Source organism: Myotis daubentonii, chromosome 12 (assembly GCF_963259705.1).
Source record: "Myotis daubentonii chromosome 12, mMyoDau2.1, whole genome shotgun sequence".
NCBI lineage: Eukaryota > Metazoa > Chordata > Mammalia > Chiroptera > Vespertilionidae > Myotis > Myotis daubentonii.
The window spans coordinates 55,431,477-55,454,016 of record NC_081851.1 but is presented as its reverse complement, the minus strand read 5'-3'; the positions used below and the strand labels follow the sequence as shown (position 1 = coordinate 55,454,016).

Genomic DNA, 22,540 nt, shown 5'->3' with positions numbered 1-22,540 from the left:
TCAGCGTCACCGTAGGGGGCAAGCAGTACCTCCTGGGACTCTATGACACGGCCGGACAGGTGAGTGTCTTGGCCCCTGGCCTACACCCCCTCCCCTTTCTAGATTCAGGGTGCTTGCGAAGGGCCTTTGGAAACTGAGGTGTCTAAGGAGGGAGGGCGTGTCTGCGAGGGGCTGCTCTGGGTCGTCTTTATTTCTTTTTTTCAAGTCAGCAAATTAGGAAAAGGACAAAAAACCCAACAACAAACCCCAGACCAGCCCACCCCATGTGAACGCCTGGGCTGTGAAAGTTTTTGCTTGTGTGTGTGCCTTCTGTGTGGTGCCTGGTGTGTGGGTCCCAACTCCTGTTGCAAAGTGGCAGCAGCCAATCGTGAAGCGCCCTTATTTTTGGTTGCAGATGCCCAGGGCTCCCCCTCACAGCTTCTGTCTGGTCCCTCATTGGTGAGTGGCCTGCCTGCCGGGGGAGCCTGATTGGTGGAAAATGGCATCATCTAATATGATGGGAAGGCATTTGGTCCTGGTTATGTTTATTACAACATCACTGCACTCTGGGACTGGAGTCCCTGAAAACATAATTTGTGGTGTTACCAGGGGACCACAGGGGAAAAAAAGAAAAGAAACAACAACCATTTAGCCGCTCCCTGGGGCTGGGAGGGGCTGGAAGGGTTAGGAGTTCAGTGTGAATCTTGGAAGGACTGTATTTATTTTGCCTAGGAAGGCCAGGTGACTGGCTTTTTTTTTTTTTCCTGGGAGAGATTATTTTGTAGAAAGGAAATGCACACTTCTCCTGGCAGCCTCTGACCATTATTTGCAAACTAGAGGTGTCTCCTAAAGGTTTAAGGTCTCTTCTCTCTTCCTCTGACCCAGCTCCACCCTCTTCCCAGACCCACTATTGCTGTGGGGCTAGATTGTATGATGAAGTTTTGCAGAATCCAGCCCTGTGATTAGATCTGAAGACTCAAGCAGAAGTTTCCACATGTCATGCAGACTTGGGTCCTTGAGGATATGTGAGCAGCTGAGACGTAGCGAGAATCTTTGGGGGATGCTCAGTAGTAGCTTTCTTATCTGTAAAATGGGGGCTTAGCACCAAGTCTGGCACATACTAGGTAGGTGCTCAGTAAAAGGGAGCTGTTCTTTGTGGCTTTTCTAGTTTTGGATTTCAGAATTGTGGTACCAGGTTAGATTCTGAAAAATGTCTTGTTTGGGGGGTTCCTTGATGTGACCTCTGGTTTCTAAACTGTCACATTAGAGAAGCTTCTGAGGGTTGAGAAACGGTTGCAGTGGGGGGTGCCTGAGGCTGCCCCCTTTGTCCAAACCGACCCAAGTCAGTACAACCAGGTCTTCTGGGCCCTTTTTGGTTGCTTGCATGGTTGTTATTCTTTCCAGCTATCAGAATGCATGGAGACCAACTTTTAAGCAGTGCACTTTACTTTTAAACAACAAGTTAAAATTATTGGTTGAAAGGAGTCAGGTTTTAAAATATGGTCTCTATTTTTAACTTCTGTCACTACCCCTTCTTTCCTTTTCTCTTTTACTTGTCACCACGACTTTTTGTTTTGTTTTGTTTTTACCATGGTCCCTATTCAACAGGACATGTATATGTCAGAGCTGTTCTGTGCACATTCAAACCCAACTAATATTTACTGAGTTGCTTCTATATATTGGGCATGGGGTGACCACTTGCAAATATTATTATGTTTTCTTCACAAAACAACCTTATGAGATAGGTGATGCTTCATCTTTGCTGATGAGGAAACTGGGACTCAGAGAGGTGAGGTTGCTGACCTAAGGTCGCAGCTCCTGAGAGGTCTTGCTTTGTTTAGGACATGGGTCTGACTCTGTCCTACTTGAGGCAGAAAGCCATGTGAGGTGCCGAGATACCACCTGGGTTGATTGAATTGCTTATATGTCTGTAGACATGGTATTTGGAATTTTAAAAAATATATATTTTTATTGATTTCAGAGAGGAAGGGCGAGGGAAAGAGAGAGATAGAAACATCAATGAATGAGAGAGAATCGTTGATCAGCTGCCCCCTACATACTCCCTGCTGAGAATCGAACCCACAACCTAGACATGTGCCCTGACTGGGAATCGAACCACGACTTCCTGGTTCATAGGTCAATGCTCAACCACTGAGCCACACTGTCTGGGAGTATTTGAAATCTTCACAGCCATTTTCTGAGTGGGGGCTGTAAGCCACCTTTACAGAGAATAGAGAACCCCGATCCAAAAAGTTACTCAAAGTTAGGGCCCACTCACAAAATCAGGGCTTTCCATATGTCATCATAATTGCTGTTTCCTATAGAGATTGTAAGATATATACCAAGTGGGGGAGTCAACCTATTAGTGAGGTTCAAATATTAATGTTTTTGCCCAGTGGGTGGGACACCTCCTCTGTTGGTCAAGTTGGTGTTTCTCCCAGTGTCTGAGACTTTTGTTTTTGCATCAAAGTTAGTGATAATTCATCTTTCAGCATCTAAGGATTTATTACTACTGTAATATGCAATCTTAGCAAAGGAATCACCAGTGAGATTAAATGGCAAGTGCCTATGGTGTACCTAGTGCTGTGCTAAGCACCTGGCAGGTCAAAAGAATAAATTTATGAGAAGGATCTGCCATGACTGATGACAGCATAGGGGCAAGTGTCTGGATCAGATGCCTGTTTATGCATGTTATGTAGGAGATTTCAATGTTGTATTTGGTCATGAAGACCCCATGCCTCTATGAATATGTATCAGGTTAATCATAAATAATGATAAACACATGCATGCACACACACACACGCACACACACACACACACACGAGAATTTTTAAGCCTGATGGGCAGTAGAGGAAAGGCCATGGGCTTTGAAACCAAAGGGGTCTCAGATCTCTCTCTTGCTCTACTAGTCATGTGATTCTAGCTAAGTTATTTTCCTTCTTTGTAATCTAGTAAAAATGTGGATAATTAGACTCTATACTGCAGTGTTTTAGACCAGCTTATATTGTTTAATGTATGTAAATTTCTTCACTCATAGTAGATGTATAATATATTACGACAAATTATCATATTCCACCCTGGGCAGCTTTGTGGGGGGAAGGGATTGCAGGTGGAAGAGGACAGTGTATTATGCCTGGAGTTGATAGCAATCCCACTAGGATTCCAGATCCTATTCTGTTCTCAGCAGAGGTGTGGATCCAGCTTCGCACTTCCTGATTCCCACAGTCCGCATCATGGACTGACCCACAGACACAGTCCAGTGCTCCCTGCTCTAAGTGCCCTGTTGTGTCATATGGTTTTCTTTCCGAATCAGAGCCTGCACCCTCAGTGATGTAACAGGAACTTAGAAAAACTAAGAGTTCAGTATAGAATTTGAGAAAAAAGTGGGTTGTGTAGGTTTCAGTTGCTTCTACTTTGGGAGACAAAATGGGAATAAGGAAGAAGCTCACAGCACTGGAAACAGATGCTTTCCCTCATGCACTCACTGTATTTGAATAACAGCAACACTACCTCCCTCTGGTTGGAACTTGTAGTCTATGTACTTATTCTTCTTGGTCTTGGACCCCAGCGAAATTCAAAGCCAGGGGTCCTCAAACTACGGCCCGCGAGCCACATGCAAATACAAATATTGTATTTGTTCCCGTTTTGTTTTTTTACTTCAAAATAAGATATGTGCAGTGTGCATAGGAATTTGTTCATAGATTTTTTTTTTAAACTATAGTCCGGCCCTCCAACGGTCTGAGGGATAGTGAACTGGCCCCCTGTTTAAAAAGTTTGAGGACCCCTGTTCAAAGCCATAAGCAAACATTTGCCCAATTTATGTATTAGGGAACTCAAGAGATGACTACAGGTATACCTTATTTCATTGCGCTTTGCTTTATTGCACTTCCCAGAGGTTGCACTTTTTTACAAATGGAAGGCAAGGCCCTCCACCAGCAAAGGTTACAGCTCACTTTATTATGGCGGTCTGGACCGGAACCCACAGTATCTCTGAGGTATGCCTATAGTAGATGAGCTTTTGCCTTCCAGAGCAGGCTGCTTCCTCTCTTGACCTCTGCTGAGACCTCTGAGAGGCAGAGAGAGAGGAAGAGGAAGAAATAGGAATGTGCGTGTGTTGGCCAGTATTGGTCCCCATCACATTTTCTGCCTGGGGACATCCCTCAACATCCCCAACACACTCACTGGCATTCCTGCTAAAGGGATGCCCCCTCTCCTGGCCAAGCCCCTGGGTGGTCCAGGAGCAGCTGGCATTTTGACTGCCTAGCATTTTGGAGTGGAAGTTGAGGCCAAGGCCTTCCTCCTCACTGGTGCCTTGTGCAGGGGTCTGGCTTCCGGCCCGGGGCTCTGTGCAGCTTCTCCTTTCTTGCTTGGCTTTCAGGATCAGCGTAGGCTCTGCAGCAGCCCCACTGTCTGCTCAGGGAGGGCTGAAGAGGCGAGACTTTCCCTCTGCCTCTGCACTGTTTGGAAGCACACGGGAAGTGGGAAGAGCTCCTGCTCTCTGTGCAGCTGAGAGGTGGGGACCTGCTTGGCAAGCTGCTCTTGAGCTTCTGGCTCCAGGCTGATCTCTTAATCCTTGGCAGGAAGGCAGAACTTGATACCCTGAAGAGAGAGGACTGACGCCCAGTTTATCCCAGGCCCTGGAATACCCACACTCTGGAGGGTGCGTTGGGGGTGAGTTTGGGTTCTCTAGAGTTCCAGATTTAGCCACTGCCTCTGTGTGTGGAAGTCTATATGTGTGCTTTTGGGCGTGCCATTGCTATGTCTGTTAACTTCAACGCATACAAGTTTAAGGGCACATCCATGAGAGCTATAAATACCCTTAATTCAGATGTCGCTTGGGGTTGCTTTTTTAGTGACAAGCGAGATCTGTTTCTCTCCTAACATAGCCTAGCATCTGTGGCTGCCCTGTAAGCCCTCTGGATACCCAGGGAAGCACTTCCCCACCAGAAGGGAATCTCCCTGGGAGGCAGCCTCAGAATTCCCCGCCAGGCCCCGCCTTCTGCATTTCCTGGGGCCGCCCCCAAGGGCCCTTTGTAATGGGAAGGGGGAAAGGGGAGGGCCAGGGCTCCTCCCACCTTTAGGCTCTGTTCCTCACTCTATCTTCCCAGGTAGACTTTTCCCAGATGAGGAAATTGGGCTTACAGAAAGCAGAGATGTGATTAGGAAAAAAGTTTTCTTTACTTTGGAAAAGGCCTGCGGGGAATATCAGTCGGGCGTAGGAAATGCCCACTCATGTCACCCAGGCTCCAGGTGCCTGCAGCCCCACATTATATCCATGAGGGGCCCAGGGGGCAGAGTTTAGGAGGAGCCACAGGGTTCCTTCCAGACATCAGCTGCAACAGGTGGGATGCTGGCACTAAGCATCCTGGTTTCCCTTAGTAACCTACTGTAGATTTGTCATCTGTGCATTTTGCTAACCTTTTTAGAAGCTATTTATATCTCCAGCCTGCACCACGTCACATGGAATGCTGGCTTCCTTCTCTGCTGGGAAGGTGGACGGCCTTTGTTGACTCCAAAGCCTTTGCAGCGACTGAATGCCCTGTGTTTCCCTCCCCTGGGACTCGGATATGGGTTTGGGATGTGCCAGCTCAGGCAGGCAGCAGGGACCTCAGGGTGGGGCAGTCCCATCAGATCTGATTGGTTTCTCTTTGTGCCTCCCGTCCCCTTCCTGACTCTTTGATCCATCTGGCTTCTCCACTTCTGCCAGGATTCTCTTGAGGTTTGGTGACATTTACACACTCTGGGAGCCAAAGTTTCCCAGCAGGTGTATCAGGAATGGGTGTTACAGGTGTGCGCAGGGGGTGGGGCAGTGTGCCATTCTCAGTGTGTGCCAGGGTATCGGAAAGGTGGGGAGCACTGCTGTAAAGCTCCTGGGTCAGAGGCCTAATGGAGAGCCGGGTTTTTGCGATTTTGTTGTGGAATTTGGGGTTTCAGTATTAAAAGGAAACAAAACAAAGCAGCTCTCCAGGGGGTATCGGTTTCTAGCAATGACACACGTGTTAGCAGCAGCAGTTCCTACCAAGAGGCCTCCAGTGCAGAAGAGCAATACTGCAAGGAGGAGACAAGAGAAGCAGGTACACAGAAACAAAACCAGGGACCACACATGTCTTTTTAAAGAAACTGAAATTCGTGAGCCTCTGCTGAATTTCCTTTCACTCGGAGGGGCTTGGTTTTGCCCTCATTTGGCAAAGTAGGGGTCAAGGAGCAGCTTTCCTGGCTCTCAGCAGTTCGCTCTTCCTTTTTTTATTTTTTAGTTTCGGGCTGGCAGTTGCTTTGCTTGAGGAAGTGAGGGGACACCCAGCCAGGGAGGCTGCATGGGGTGGCAGGATGGCTATGGCTGGGCCATCGGAGCTCCCCCAGGTCTCCCAGCTCCCTCAGTAGAGATCTCCCAGCTCCACTGCCTGCAGCACCTCCTGGCCGGTTCTTGCTCTCCGGAAGCTCCCTGGGAACAGACCACTGTGTCTGTTTTTCTCCGCCACATTTCCAGTACTTAGCCCAGAACCTGGGGCATGGAAGGCATACATCAGATATCCCTTAGGTTGAGTTGATTCTCATTTGGCTGTCAACTCATTTTTGCTACAAGGTTAACCAAAGACTAAGGTTATGGCTATTAGAGAATAATTTCAGGCACAACCCCTTTCTTGGGGGGGAAAAAAAAAAAAAAGCTTTGTTAACCCAGTAGTAGGTTGGAAGGTTAAAAGGAATGACGGTATGGAGGTGTGCAGCAGGCCATCAATTTCATCCCCACCCAGAACCTGCGTGTATTTTCACCAGTGGGTCCGTCCCCCCAGAGCTGTCTCTCAGGCTAAGGCCTCTGCATCTCAGGTCTCAGGTCTCCGGTCTCCTGGGGAGGAGGCAGCTTGGCAGTGATGGATTCTTGTGGGATTTAGATCCTCCAGACCCGTGGTCGGCAAACCGCGGCTCGCGAGCCACATGCGGCTCTTTGGCCCCTTGAGTGTGGCTCTTCCACAAAATACTCGCGAGCCACATGCGGCTCTTTGGCCCTTGAGTGTGGCTCTTCCACAAAATACCACATGCGGGTGCGCACGTATAGTGCCATTGAAACTTTGGGGCCCATGCGCAGAAGTCAGTATTTTGTGGAAGAGCCACACTCAGGGGGCCAAAAAGCCTCATGTGGCTCACGAGCCACAGTTTGCCGAGCCGCAGTTTGCCGACCACTGCTCCAGACCAACCTTGCATCCCAGGTCCTCTTCTCTGTAGCTGTGAGACTATTGGCCAGCTGCTCACCCCTGTGATCCCCCTCCCCTCCCTGTAGGAGGAGATGATGTCTACCTTGCAGGGTGGCTGTGAGGGGTAGGGATGAGGTGTAGTTGCCCCATATGGCCTGATGCTCAGCCTGTGGTTGCTGAGAGTGATGGCCAGGCCAGCCTGGGCGGCGCCACACCAGTTCAAGGCAGTTGGTGTGGATTCAGGGCCTTCTCTGTGTTCTGATCTTCTGTGGAGAAGAAAGGGGGGATCCGATCGCAGAAAGGTCCGCCTGTGCACCTGGGAAAGCTCATTATGTGCAACCGAGCGCTGCCCGGTCCCAGCTGGGAAGGGGTGGCAGGGGTGAGCCTTTTGGGAGGTCTAGGCTTGCAGGAAGAGTTGGGAAGCAGTAGAGTACCCTGGTTACCTCTGTGGGCCCCGACTTTGAACCGCCAGCGCCCACTTTCCAGCAAGGAGCTTGGCCTCTCAAAACCTCAGTTTCCTTATTTGTATAAAGGGGATTGTATTGTGGAGCCATTGGATCAAATCAGAGCTGCTCAGCTCCCAGATAACGGATTTTCTCGGGCTCATGGAGGCTGGGTGGAGCCTGGGACAGACAGCCCCGGGCTCAGGTTGTCCCTTCTGACTTGAGCAGTCCAACCTCGGTCACTTAACCCATGGCCCCTTCATCCCACCCGCTGTGTGCTGAACATGGCATCTCTTTTCTCTGTAGCATGAAGTGAAAGCTTGGGAAGCATTGGACTAAAGGGGGTCCTGCCAGGCAGAGGGCCCACGGGAGCTCCTATTCTGGGTGGGGAGGAGTGTGGGCAGGGGGGGTGTCTCAAATGTGTCTTTTTCTGGATCTCAGATCCCTGCTGTCAGTGTCAGCATGTGGAGTAGGGTTGATAACTAAATTATGGAGTTTTTTCACCCCGTAACTGACAACTTGGTAATTAGGAGATATCAATCTGGGGCTGTGTTGCTTGTTGATTTTAATAAAAAGGACAAAAAGTAGGGGAAGGGGCCTTTATTGTTGTTGCAGTTTCTTTTCAAGAGGCTGGTGAGAGAGTAGTGCTCCAGTCCATCCTGGACTCAGGACAGAATTCGGGGTTTAGTCATGACACACTGGTCATTGAGTGGCGTTTTTACAGAGTGCAAAGCATGTTGCATTTTACAGATTGCAATGCGTGTTGCACTTGGGGCTTCTCACCTTCTCCGTAAGTAAAGTGGTTAGCACATGGCCGCCTCGTTTTGTAGGTTTTGCGAGATTAAGTGACTTGCTCAGGCCACACAGCTGGTAAAAGGCCAAGATTACAGGGCAGGCTGTCCAGTCCAGCTCAGGTCCCGGGTTATGTTAAATTACACAAAGCAGCTTGGCAGTGAGTGTCAAATGTCTCTTTTAGTTGTATATATTCTGTTGTTGAATATTTCATGTGAGAAGTGCATTGCTTTTACAAACAGAAGAGTTGGTGGAGTGGTGTCTGTAAGTGGGACAGTAGGGGCTGCTGCTAAAGTGGCTCCAAGAAAAACTCCCTTCTACCTGGGAAGATGAGGGTGTTTTGTCAGTTTGTTCACTAACCTCAACTCTTGCTTAAAAAGAGAGATGCCTGGTGGCTGAATGGCTGGTGAGGGTGTGGGGGAGGCTCGGTGCCATTTGTGTGGAAGTATAGCCTTTTCGGCAGGGCTGCCTCCCTGCCCTTTGAGCTCTCACCCCTGCTCTGCCTGCCAGCCTTCGTTTGGCATTAGCTTGCTGTTTGGGGGCTGCTGAGCAGGACAGCTTCGGCCTGCAAGTGACAGGTGTCTTTTCTGTCCCAAGCAGTTGCCCCAAGTCTTTCTTTTCTCCAAGAGTTCTCTTGTTTAGGTGAAAACTGCCATTTCAAATCTGTCTTTCTTCCACTCGAATATGCCCTGGATGCACCCAGAATGTTTTCTGTCGCCCGCTACGCATTTTGCTTGCCTTCCTGGGCTGTCCCCATTGGCACCACCTCTGCGTGAGCTCCCATTCCTCCTGCCTGGCCAGCTGTCAGGACCAGATGAAAATATTCATGCAGTCAGTCAGCAAACATCCCCAAGCACCAGATCTGGGCTGAGCCCTGTGCCAGGAGCAGGGCTTATAAGACAGGTCAGGCACCGGCCCTGCCCCCAGGAGCTCACAGTTCAGTGAAGGGGCCAACAGTGAGTGATGGGAGAGGAGCGGGTGCCTATTGCCTGGGGACGCAGAGGCAGCCATGTCTGTCCTTCCAAGGAGATGAACAGCTCCTAAGAGCTAAGTGGACCAAGGGGTTCTCCAGGTCAATTTTTAATGGAGAAAGTTGCTCAGATTGGATTCTTACATGTACTAGATGCTTAAGAAGGATTTGACTTCCTGCACTGGTTTTCAGATGTGCAACTCAAACCAACATGTATCTCCAGTGAACTTGTTAGAAATCCGAATTCTTAGGCTCCACCTCAGACCTGAATCAGAAACTTCGGGACATCTCTGTTACTATGAGCTCTCCATTCCAATGCAGGTGGAGATGTCAGAGCTACAGAGGGAGTTCATGAATGTTTGTGTACTTACGTACCTCCTCTTAGCAAGCCACCTTCCTCCCCCTCCTCCAACACACACACACACACACACACACACACACACACACACACACACACCCTCACCGTACCCCCTGTCCCTGAGTGTGAGATTTATTTATTTTTAAGCCCTGCCCCACCAAACACACCTCCTTTCTAGTTCGTTGCGCATGGTTGTGACTCTCCATATTTGTTGCAATGAATTGAAGCATCCAGCCTTCCTAGCTCTCCTGGTGATGGGGCCAGGAAAACACAGAAGCAGAACTTTCTAAGCCTCCCTTGGCTCCATTGGTATGCTGTCGGGCCCAGGGCTGTGCACACAGTAGGCTCCATGGGTATTCTTTACTAAGCTATTTTCTCTCCTGTACATTAAGCAGCCAGACAGGCTGGGGCCTGGGCCCCACTCTGTTCTCTGTAGCTGAGGTTAGCACTCTGGGTGGTGACAGGCCTGCCCCTACAGAGGATGCCAGTGTGGTTTGTGCTAAATTAGTTCCAGAGCAACAGATGGCGATGAGGTCCTTTTGTTTTAAAACTCCTCAGGCAGGACACCAGGAAAGGTGGGAGGAAGGGCTGTTACTCAGACACCCATCTTGGCAGGAATTACTTCTCTGGCTGTCCTCCTCCATTCCTCCATTCTCCTACACACACACACACACACACACACACACACACACACACACCACTTTAAAATTAGTTCTTCCTTCTTCCTTCCATCCTCCTCTCTTCTCGCGCGCCCCCCCCCCCCCCCCCCCCGTCTCTCTTCTAAACTGTTCCAGTGTAGAAAAAGACATCCGCTTTCAAATGGCCTAATGGTTGGGGTTACAAATGAGTTGGCTCAAAGTGTGCTGCCTCTAAGAGCCACTGCTGAGAAAGAGCATTTAATTCTGATTGTCCAGTTCAATTAAAACTCCATTTGCCCCAGCTTAATTTTCAAAGGGCTGTCCTCCCAGGCAGGCTGGTTCGGGGCTCACATTTACGACCTTAAGGTGTTTCTGGGGACTCCTGGGCCCTGCAGGGATGGGGAGGGGGCTGTGTCTGGCAGGAAGTAGCTCTGTCTCCATCCAGCTGCAGAAAGGGAGAAGGTGCTCCTGAGGTTCTCTTCAGGTTGAACCCCTTCTTTCAGTTCCAACTGAGAAAATTGTCTGTTAGCATTTGGTTTTACTCACGTGTAAATCTTTATTCAGCACCCAGATGGTAATGGGGCACAAAGCACTTGGTGGAGGGGGGTCCCAGTAGGAAACCAGGTATGTGTTGGATTTAGGGAAATCTGCCAGAAAACTTAGGGAAAGAACCTTCCCCATGACTTTCCCACCTCCATGTTGGCTTTCTTATCAGTTCACTTTGAAAGGAATTCTGATCTGTCTGTACATGACGGAAAGTCTTTAAAATCAGGTTATAGCCCTGGCCGGGTGGCTCAGTTAGTTAGAGCGTCATACCGCTATGCCACGGCTGTGGGTTTGATCCCCTGGTCAGGGGTACATACAAGAATCAACCAATGAATAAGTGAAACAGCAAATCAATGTTCCTTTCTCTATCTCCCTTCCTTTCTCTCTCTAAAAATCAGTCAGTAAATTAAACAATGACATCAGGTTACTGATGGTTGTTCTAGTGCCGTGGTGGGCAAACTGCGGCTCGCGAGCCACATGCGGCTCTTTGGCCCCTTGAGTGTGGCTCTTCCTAAGCCTTAGGAGTACCCTAATTAAGTTAATAACAATGTACCTACCTATATAGTTTAAGTTTTAACAATTTGGCTCTCAAAAGAAATTTCAATCGTTGTACTGTTGATATTTGGCTCTGTTGACTAATGAGTTTGCTGACCACTGTTCTAGTGCATTGCTCGTTTAAGCACAATAGAGCTCATTTCTTCACTCAAGGGGCCCATTAGTAGAAAGGCTGTCAGGGCTGTTTGGTCAGAGTGTGTGTTGTTCTCTAGTAAGTCTGGATCTTTAGGAAGCCTTCAGTGTGTTGGAGGCCAGTGTCCCTCCAGGGTGTCCTGTGGCCCTCTGTTGGAAGCACAGGAATGAAGGTGCAGAGATTGGGCTGAGCTGCTCAGCTCTGCCTCGATAGGAGGGGAGACTGAACGCTGCCTGTGGCCCTGGCGGAGCCCTGACATCCTGCTGCCTGACCTCGCAGGCCAGTGTGGAAGCAGCCACACCTTGGCAGGCTGGTGTTCATGAAGAAGCGATCACTCAGAATTCCTGGTGGACCAGACTGCTTATTGTATAAGTTTATTCCTCTTTCCTTTTCTATTTTTATTTATTTTTCTTTTTTAAAATATATTTTTATTGATTTCAGAGAGGAAGGGAGGGGGAGAGAGATAGAAACATCAGTGATGAGAAAGAATCATCGATCGGCTGCCTCCTGCACCCCCCACACTGGGGAATCAAGCCCGCAACCTGGTCATGTGCGCTGACCAGGAATTGAACCGGGAATCGAATTGTGATCTCCTGGTTCATAGGTCGATGCTCAACCACCTAGCCATGCTGGCGGGTTCCTCTTTCCTTTTTTAAAAAATTGAAATATAACTCACATTCATTGGATCTTATATATTCACAAAGTTGCACATCCATCAGCGCTGTTTAATTCCAGAACATTCTCATCACCTCCTAAAGAAACGCATTTAGCAGTCACTCTCTATTCCCCTTTCCCTCCAACTCCTAGCAACTGCTAATCCATTTTTTTGTCTTCATGGATTTGCTTCCATTTAAATGGAATCATAGAATATGTAACCTTTGTGTCTGGCTTCTTTCACTTAGCATAATGTTTTCAAGGTTCATCGTGTTGAAGAATGTGCCATACTTCATTTCTTTCTATGGCTGAGTAACCCTGGCCTTCCCTTTTTATTCTCTTCCGTCAGTCTGTGTTAATGGCATCTTGCCCCTGGCTCTAGGAACCATTTTTCAGGTGGTGAGGCAGAGAGTGAGGTTCCGCTGGTCATGCACCTGCACGAGTTCACTGACCCCGAGTTCTCCAAACCCTGTCCTTTCGGGTTTTCATGGAGGTTTCGTGGAGTCGGCACGATTGAGTAATTCATTGGCCATTGGCAATTGATTCCGCTTCAGCCCCTCTTCCTTCTCCTCTAATCACATGGTTGATTCTCGGAGCTGTGAAGTTAAGCACGGCTGTACTAATGTGATGCGGTTACTTGCTAGAGGATGGAGGGGCTCTGTTGGGAGCCTCCGGGAGTACAAGAGGGCCAGAGCTGGCAGGAGAAGATGAAGGAAGAAATGCAGAACAGTCAGGGGGTTGGTATAAAATAAGCACGAAGGAGGATAAGCTGAGCTCCGGTGCTCAGCAACGGGGAAGCCTGCCACGGGATCAGTGCGGGTCCTGGGCAGCCCTGTGTTGGGCTCCGGGGACTTCCTGCAGGGTGTTTCTGCTGTGTGCCTCACCTCTCTGAATTTCAGAGAAATCTCTGTTACTCTGTGTGTGTGTGCACGTGTGCATATATGTGAGTACTTGCAAGGTTCCAGCTTTGCACGCTTATGGACCTGTATTTTTCTTAAATTTCGGTGAAATGCACACAACATAAAATGAATCATTTAAAAGTGTACAATTCAGCCCTGGCTGGTGTGGTTCAGTTGGTTGGAACATCATGCTGTGCACTGGAAGATCACTGGTTCAATTCCCAATCAGGGCACATACCTAGGTTGCAGGTTCGATCCCCAGTTGGGCACCATCCAATCAATGTATCTCTTTCTCTCTCTCTCTCTCTCTCTCTCTCTCTCCCCTTCACCCTCTAAAAATTAATGAAAAATAAAAAAAGAATGAAATAAAGCATATAATTCAGTGGCATTTAGTATACATTCACAATGTTGCAAACCTATACCTTGATCGAGTTCCAAAACATTTTCATCAGTCCAGAAGCTGTATTTTTCTAAGGGCCTGTTCTGTGGCTGTGTATTTGTGAACTGCATTAGGTCATCCTGATTTTGCCTGCCTGCCAAGAAGACTTTCTCATCGTCAGATGGCAAATTTCACTGCATGTTGGGCCAAGGAGTGTGGTTTAAGCACTCAGATTCCAAGTGGGTTTGTTAGTCATGGTTTAACTCCTCCATGCAGCTTGGCTGCCGCATCTGGGCATGGAGAAAGCCAGAGTGTCATTCCTGGGGTCTTCTCTTGTTGTTTGGCCTCTTGTCTTGGTGTATTAAAAGGCCAGTGAGAGACTTTAGTCTTCGTAAGCCTCTTCCCCAGCCTCAAAGGCAGGTGTTAGTTCACAGCTGAGGAGAATGATGTTTCTTCCGGATTTGGCCCATCTATTACTTACAGTTCTGTATTGGCTGACCCCTCCCCTGGACCCCACAATGGGAGGCCCAGGTAACCTGCATTCACAATGCCCAAGGGTCCTCTGTAGGCCAAGTGTTGAAAAGGGTGAGAGGGATGCTCCTGGGAAGTGTGAGGCCTGGTTATTACACGTGCCTCCCTCTAAATAGCTAGTCCTGGGCAGCATGCACTGCAGTGTGATTCAGGGACCACAGTATTGCTGATGCGGAGGGGGTCCCTGAACAGTCTTCATGATCTGCAGAGGCAGAGCCCAGTGAATGGCAGCTATATACTGAGTGAGAGAAGGAGGAAGGGTGGGAGGAAGAGAGGAAGAGAGAGAAAGCAGAGGATAGCAGCAGAAAGGGGTGAATGAGGCGCCACCTTGGATGATCCAGGGACTGCTTCTTTCTGATTGGACTTCTTAGGCCATGTGCCCACAGAGAACCAATGACTTTGGTAGGTTGGGGACTGGGGGAGGGGGCAGGGAATGAGTCCCTTGGATAATCCAGAGGCTACTTCGTTCTGATTGGACTACTTAGCTCATGTGCCCATTTGAGAACAAATGCCTTTGGTCAGGGGGTGGGGAATGAACCTCTATGATTGGCTTAATCCAACCAGGAATTCTTTTAGCTGTTAGGGGCATGTGTCTGGATGAAGGCGTGATGGGGTCCTGAACAAATCCAGTTTGGGGAAGAAGAAGGAAATAGGAGAAGGAGGCTTCGTTGACAGCCAACAATAGTCCTTCATACTTAGGCAAAATAAATGTCAAGACAATGAGTAGAAGGCAGAGGTAAAAATAGTAGCAGGAACTACAATGCTGGAAGTGTGCCCACTCTGAGGCTCTCCTCTTTAGAGCGCCCATTATTCAGGCAGGTGAGTTGGACCCATTGGTGCACCACAGAATAGCCCTGATCACAGGAGGCCGTTTGATTCTTGGCTGAATGTGGTGACGGCAACCTGAGAAATTAGCCTGTTCCTGGAGAAGTCAGGTACCCAATGCACCTTCTCCAGCTTTGTACCTGGTGAAAGGAGGTGCCGGCCAGCACTGTGCAAGCCACCCATGATCTGGCTGCAGTTGGTCTTTTTGATTTCACCTTTCCACATGCTACCCTCATTCACTCAATAAGCATTGAGTAGCAGTGACTATAAGCCAGGCTTTGAAGAAGAGCCCCCTGCTCTCAGGGAGTCCTGTGCAGATTACAGAGAAGAAAAGAGGCAATCCTATTACAGCGTAAGAAGGGGAATGACAGAAAAAGCCTGGGGTGCTGCAGAAGTACTTAGTGATACCTAATCTAAATGGAAGATTTGTTGGATGAAGAGATTTCTAGACCAAAGCCTGAGAGACGAGGAGGAGCTGCCCAGGTCCAGACATGTGGACAGGGAAAGGGCAGTGAGGCTGGCTGGGCAATAGACTCACGTGCTGTGTGTTTGGGGTGGATCCTGAGGACCTCCAGGGGTCCGGCTGGAGCCTGATGGAGTGGTGATATCTTTTACCGAGCTGGTGAACACAGGAGAAGTTGCAGATTTGAAGGGGAATAAATTTAGTTCAGAAATGTTGAATTTGAGATTTTTCTGGCTTAGCCAAAAGGAGGCATCTGAAGCAGGAGCCTGGACCTCAAGAGGCAGAGAGCTCCTCCAGATCCACTTTTCTGACAGTTTTCTCAACATCTCAAGCTTAACGTGTCCAAAACTGGCTTCTTGCATTTTCTCCCTAATGTGCTTCTCCACCCTCAGTCTTCCTCATCTCCCTGTAGGAGACAAGCCCTATGCAGCTACATAAGCCGAACCCCGGATTATTCCAGAGACTTCCCTGACCTCTAGCCACACTTCCAGCCCATCACTCAAGCCTGAGTTTACTTCCAGAATTTATCTAGAATCCCCCATTTCTTTAGCTGTCACCTGCTGCCACTCAATCCAAGCCACCATGTTCTCACCTGAATTATTGTAATACTCTCTCTCCTTGTACTCCTGCCCACCTCTGATTCATTCTCCACAAAGCAGCCTGAATTGCCTTTACAAAAAAAAACACCACAAAAACAAAGTAAAAAACAACAAAAACTCCCCAAATTACATGACTCCCGTTTTTCACCTTTTGGGTGACTTTCCATTGCAGTAGGCTCTGATGATATAGGACTGCTAGCTCTCCAACCACCTGTCTCCCTGCCTCCCCCCCCCCCCCCCCCACAGAAGCCAGGGCTTTTGTGCCTCAGGCCGTTGCACTCACTGTCCTGTATCTGGCTCCGTAAACCCGCCCTCAGATCTCAGGTTAGATGTCTCTCCCTCTGAGATCTCTCTCCTAGTACCCGGCTCTTTTCCTTCCTCACACGTATTTCAATTTGCATTTAGAGTCCTTTTTGTCCCTATTTGTTGAATGCCTAGCTCAGTGCTTCAACCAAATCCGACTCATCCCCTCTTTTATGAAAAATGTTTCTCCTTTACTTATCCTTGAGTGAAATCTACAAGTAATATAACCTCTCTAATGCACCTGATTTTAAATCAATATAACATCCTAGCAGCAATAGGAAAGAGAAATAAAAGGGAAGTGATTCATCATAAAAATATTTATTTCAGTATTAAACTCCTAAGTTTTTAGAGCTGAGTTCTCCAGAAATTATAATGAAGTGGTCAGATGCCTATGTCTACCTAGAGGTAGAATTACCACGAATTATAACAGCTACAGATGTTGACTAAGAGTTGTGGTTTATTGGTGATTCAGTTATTGAGAGCAATATTGCCGGTGGTGTGCAATTTTCTATAATGGTAAGCAACTCCTGTAATCTTTTAAACAAAATAAAATACAGCCTATTTTTTCTCTTTCAACTTGCACTGAAATTACCTTCCTAGAAATTCATTAAAACTGTGCAAAAAATACTTTGTACTTTTACGTGCACCAGAGTTAGATCCTAGACTCAAGTAATTATAAAAGGGTTTTCCATGCTCATCAATGCCAGGCGGTACACTCACCAGTCATGCACACAGGTTATGGTAATACCCTGGCTCGCCGAACGCCGATAGGGACACCATAAAAATACCGTTTCACAGCTGAACTGAAGAGTGTGTGTGTGTGTGTGTGTGTTGGTGGGGGGGGGGGGGGGGCAAATATTTTAAAAGTTTCTGGAAAACAGTTACCTCTTAGGATTTTATAGCACTTTAAAAAAATTCATTTTCCTCCCCCCATTTTCATCCTTCATTCATGTTGACTATCAAAAACACTCCCACATTTCCAAACAGCCCGGCGGGACACAGAAGCACTTCCCTAGTTGGGAGGCACTTGCCGTCTCCTGTCACACTGGGGCAAGGCCCTGTCTGTTTTTCACTAGAGCATTCACAGTGCTCAGCCCTGAGCTGACAGATACTTGTTAGAATAAATGAATGAATGAATATTCCATCAGCATGAATTTGTGCCAAGAAAGTTAGAAAAGGAGTAGACCGCATGGAAGCATGACCTGACATTTACCTTCTGTCTGCGTGCCTTAGGCCAGCTGACCTCTGTTTTAGTGAAAGAGACTGGTCATTATAGCTCCAGACAGGGTAGAGTTTCAGCTCTAAATCCTTTACCACGGAGGGAAGTCATCTCACCACGCACAGAAGAAACTGCGCTGGCTCCGAAGCTGTGGTTTGTCTTTTTTTTTGGCAAGTCAGGCTTGTCTGTTGCTCAGAACACTTGACCAGCTCTCTCATTTATCTTCACATGTGTATGCTATATTTATTCTCCCCTCACAGATGGGGAACTACAGCTTGCCTGAGGGCCATATTTAGCTAAGTCTTGATCCCCTGTCTTGTGGGGTCAGCTTAGATAAAACAGAATCCTAACGCTTGATTTTTACCCAATCGGTTAAATCTCCTCCCACATTAAATCTGTTACTAAGGCTGTTCACTAGGGTAAAAAGTGTTCTTTTGAGCATTTTTAACCATGTAATGTGGTGATCGAGCTCAGCCCCTCCTTTTAGAAAAGAGGAAGTGCTGGTTCATAATGGCACTGTTGGACAAGGGCTGGGCCAGTGCTCTGGCGGATTGTACATTTCAACTTTCCTTTTCCTCCAGCCAACCTACCCAGGAGTTAGGGTCAGTCAGGCAGTCAGAAGGAAGATAGGGATGGGAAAAAAAGCCGAAGATTTGGTTCACTAACTTCTAAATAATTGGTAAATCAATGGAGCCTGACTTATTATAAATCAAAATATATGATGACAGTTACTGAAATTTAGAAGCTAAAACTTCAATTTCAAGAATTCTTTTACTGAAAGCTGATCAGGCCAGTGATATATACATAAATACCATTTCACAGCTGAACTGAAGATGAGGGAAAACAAAACAAACAAACAAGCCAACTATTTCAAAAGTTTTTGAAAAACAGTTACCTCTTAGGAATTTATAGCACTTAAAAAAATTCTTTTTCCTACCCAAATTTTCTTTAGTTCCGTAGTAGTAGGAGGTGGTAGGCAAATTCAATACACTCATCACTCATGTATTTGGAACCAAACTTATCAAAATGCTGCCCAAAGGAACATAACCCAGCTTCCGTGAAAAAACACAATTATTGTTAAGGGGGTGAAAAGTGATATTTTCATTTCACGAAGTCAAATGTAAAATGAACTCAGAAGTGACAGGATCACACAAAGGAAATGATGTTTCATAGACTGTTAGTACTAAGAATCATTGTCGGGGTTCCAGTGTTACAGGAGCCATGCCTGATACCTATTTTGGGCTTCTCACGAGAAACAGATGGAGATTACTACTGTGTGCTTTGGAAGTGACAAAGTTGTTCCTTTATATACCACAAACCACCAGTTGTCAGGGGCATCTCTTAAGGTAGTTAGAAGCTGTTTTAAACTTTAGAAGTCTGGGCTTGTCAGTTAAAGAATTATTCCCTTGTGGTCCCACATTTTATCTTTCAAGGTTGTTAACAGAGGAAACCTCTTGTAGGTTTTGATAAATGACTATCTCTTAAAGTAACATGCTGGATTATTCGGGAGTACATAATATGTTCTTAGGGCACTGTATAGCCTTCAAAACATTTGTCACTGATGTTCTCCCATTTTACAGACAAACTGACTGTCTAAGAAGTATGTGAGTTGGCCAAGGCCACCTTGCTAGTAGGTCATATATGAGCCAATCCCCTTCACTCTTTAAGGTCACCTCCTCTAAGAAGTCTTTTAGCATCCCCTAATTACCACTCTTGGTATTTACCACATTCTGACATGTAATATAGTGTTCACCCATATTTGTCTCCATTACCATGAACTCCCTTAGAACAGGGACTGTTATAACTGTTTGTGTGTCTCTCCACCTGTCAAATTCTTCCTCCTCCATGCTGACCTTATGCATGTTCCCACACCAGGACTGAAATTTCTTTTCTTCTAGGCTACGGCTTTGAGGTCTGCAAAGTTCTAGTGAGGTGCACGAGCACATAGTGGGTACTGTTATTGCTCATTTGAGCTGGTTGCCTTGTTTTTAACATACAAGTATCTTATGACAGAGCTTTGCAAATGTATAAATTATAAGGGTGTTATATAAATCAAATATGATCAGAATCTTGTTCTTCATTTCCCTAATGATTGCACTTCACACTATTCTGGACACATAGTAGGTGCTTATTAATTTTTGGGGGGGAGGGGCGGGGTTAAGCATTTATATGTTCACTTGACCAGTTTCCACTATTATTTTTCCCATTATTATATATGCCTATCATTTTATATGTCTATATCTTGAACTCCCAACTAAACTGTAAGCTCCAGAGAGGAATTATTCCTTGTATTTATGTCTCCCAAGCAGTGTGACCTCAAATTTTTGCTAATTGATGTTAGGTGACTGGTGTGTGATAGCATACCAGTTAACAACGCATGGGAGGGGCTGTGTTATCTGATGTGAGTGGGTTTACTTAAAATTCATATTTGGATATGTATTTTAAATAGGCATACACATGCTAAAAAAATATGTCTTTTAAAGAGAATTCACTAAAGTAGGAGAGAGCACCAGGTCCTCATGAAGGGGACAAAGGTCGTTTCGAAGTGGGGATGGTCATGGGCACTGCTGGCTGCCTATACGTGGAAAGGGATATCCCTCCTGATGGTCACTTGCTGCAGTTCTGTTACACCTAAAGGTCTTTTCTTTCCTCTCAGAACACTTTTATTCAGCCTCTTTTTGTCTGAGGATCCTTGTCAGTTTGTAAGTGTGTGATATTTTTCCAGGGTTAAGGCTGTCATCATCGCAGATCAAAGACTCTTGACAAAAGCCGAGAGCTTAATCACTAAGCTACCAAAAGACATTTCTAAAAAATTTGACACTTCTGGTACTTAGCCAGTTGGTCAGAAACTAAAGCTTTTACTAAGCACTCTAATAATCCTGATGACCAAACTCATGATTGTTTTTCATGTTTTTGATGGAAGACCAGTTATCTTTAATATGGTTTTCTCTACTCCTGAGAAGGTTCCAGTTACCATGCTGAAATGTCTAAAACTCTATCTTCTTTTAAAGAACTAAAATATAATTGGTTTGTTAATTAAGAAGACCACTAGAGAGTTGTCTTTGGGAAGTTACTGACTTTGATATGGGGCTATTTAAAATGAAGGGCAGTTGTTCCACATTTAACTTTCTTTGTGTTGTCACATTTAAACTAGATAGCTAGAAATGAACTGTATTCATCCTCAAATCCAGAATTTCACCTTAAGTTCACTCAAGATACTGCACAGTGGATATAAACCATTTTATATGATGCAGGGTACAGGATGAATAGGAGATAATTTATTTTTTTAATATGCTATTATTAGACTTCTAATTACTCAGGCTAGATGGAAGCAGAAGGCTCTCATTCTTATAATAACTGCCAATTATTTAGTTGGAGAGTACAGGCAGAGTTCATTTTAGGTAGTTCAGACTTCAGAGGTAACATTTGTTGTTAAGGCGTTCTAAATGTACTTGTCTTTGTCTTTGTTTTTATAACCCAAATCCTTCACATTTTAACAAAATCTGCAATTTAACAAATATCTAGAAGTGATTAGTCTAATTTCTTTGTGCCACATGTCTCTCATTGAGGAAAGTCAGGCCTCACTATGATTATGAAAGCAAACATACAATACTTATGTTCTGTAGAATATTTGCATTAATATTATTAAGCATATCCAGAGAATTGTGCATTCATTTTCTTTTTATTCTTTGCAATACCCTTCTAGAGAAAGAGTGCACATCCAATTTCCCAGATGAAGTAAATGTGCTTGAAAAGTAAAATTTCACTTAGAAATCTCATTTGTTTTTCTTAGAAATATATATATATATATATATATATATGTATATATATATATATATATATATATATATATATATATATATATATATATATTTACATTTTGAATAGTCTTAAGGCTCTGAGTCCTCAAGTGACTAATTAGTACAGTAATAATATTCTCTTTTATTAATCTGAAAATGATGCTGTCCTCAAGAGACCTCAGTTTGATTTGTGTGTTTTGATGCCAGTGTAGAAATTTTATTTCTCACTAAAGGAGTTTCTTCTCTGGTTGGAGAGAGATGCAAAACCAGGTCTGGAGTGGGACTGCTGGGATGCTGTGTGGCTTTATGGAGGATAGAAGAGTCAGTTTCCCATGGGATGAAGAATTTATGTGCAAGCATTGGAGGTTTTTACATTCCTGGCACTATGCTGAGGGATTGAGTTGCATTCTTTCATTTATTTCTCATAATCCTATGAGATAGTATCCCCATTTCTAATTCTGTGAAAATTGGAAATCTAAATATGGATGAGGAGAGGTTTTGAACAAGAGTGTCCCATTCCCTGAGCATGCTATGTATTCTCTCTGGAATGTAGAGTTGCGGGGTGGATGCTGAGATTAAATGCTGTCACTTTCCCCCCTTATTAGAATACGAGAGGTCCGGTGCATGAAAATTCATGCACTGGAGGGGGGTTCCTTCAGCCCAGCCTGCCCCCTCTCACAGTCCGGGAGCCCTTAGGGATGGGAGCCACCTGGTGATCAGGGGAAGGTGACACCCCATCACACCTCTGCTGCTGCCACTCCCGGCAGTGCAAGCCTCAGCCGGCCCTGGTTACCTGAGCCTCGGGTGGCCTGGGTGGCAGGGGGCTGAGGGGGCTGGGGGACTCCGGAGGCAGGTGCACAGAGCAGCCAGGTCTGTCTGGGGGCGGGCCCGGCCTTGCCGTGTGCCTGCCGCCCCAGCAGGGCTGAGGGGACTGGGCATCGCCATCCTGTGGCTGTGGGCACCGCCATCTTTGAGGGCGTGACGGTCAATTAGCATATTTCCTCCTTATTGGCTGTGGGTGCTGCCATCTTTGCGATGGCGTGAGGGTCAATTAGCAGATTTCCTCTTTATTAGATAGGATGTCTTTAAGAATCAGCTTGAAATAGGCAGCAGAGTACAGAAAGTATATTTAATGCACCTAATCATACCACTTAACCCTAAACTGATTTTTAAAGACATATTCTAATATCTGTCCTCTGATATTAATTGGCTGGGGTGCAATGTTTCATACCCACATTACTTTATTTATTTATTTATTTATTAG

General features: G+C 46.2%; 1 protein-coding gene across 1 annotated transcript in view; it reads left to right on the top strand.

The window, feature by feature from the left end:
* The window catches only part of RHOQ (ras homolog family member Q), a 32,496-nt gene that overhangs the window by 1,069 nt on the left and 8,887 nt on the right, over nt 1-22,540 (top strand). Inside the window, exon 2 of the mRNA XM_059659932.1 lies at nt 1-59. Within this exon, the coding sequence (XP_059515915.1) occupies nt 1-59 (59 nt within the window). The remainder of the gene's footprint in view (nt 60-22,540) is intronic.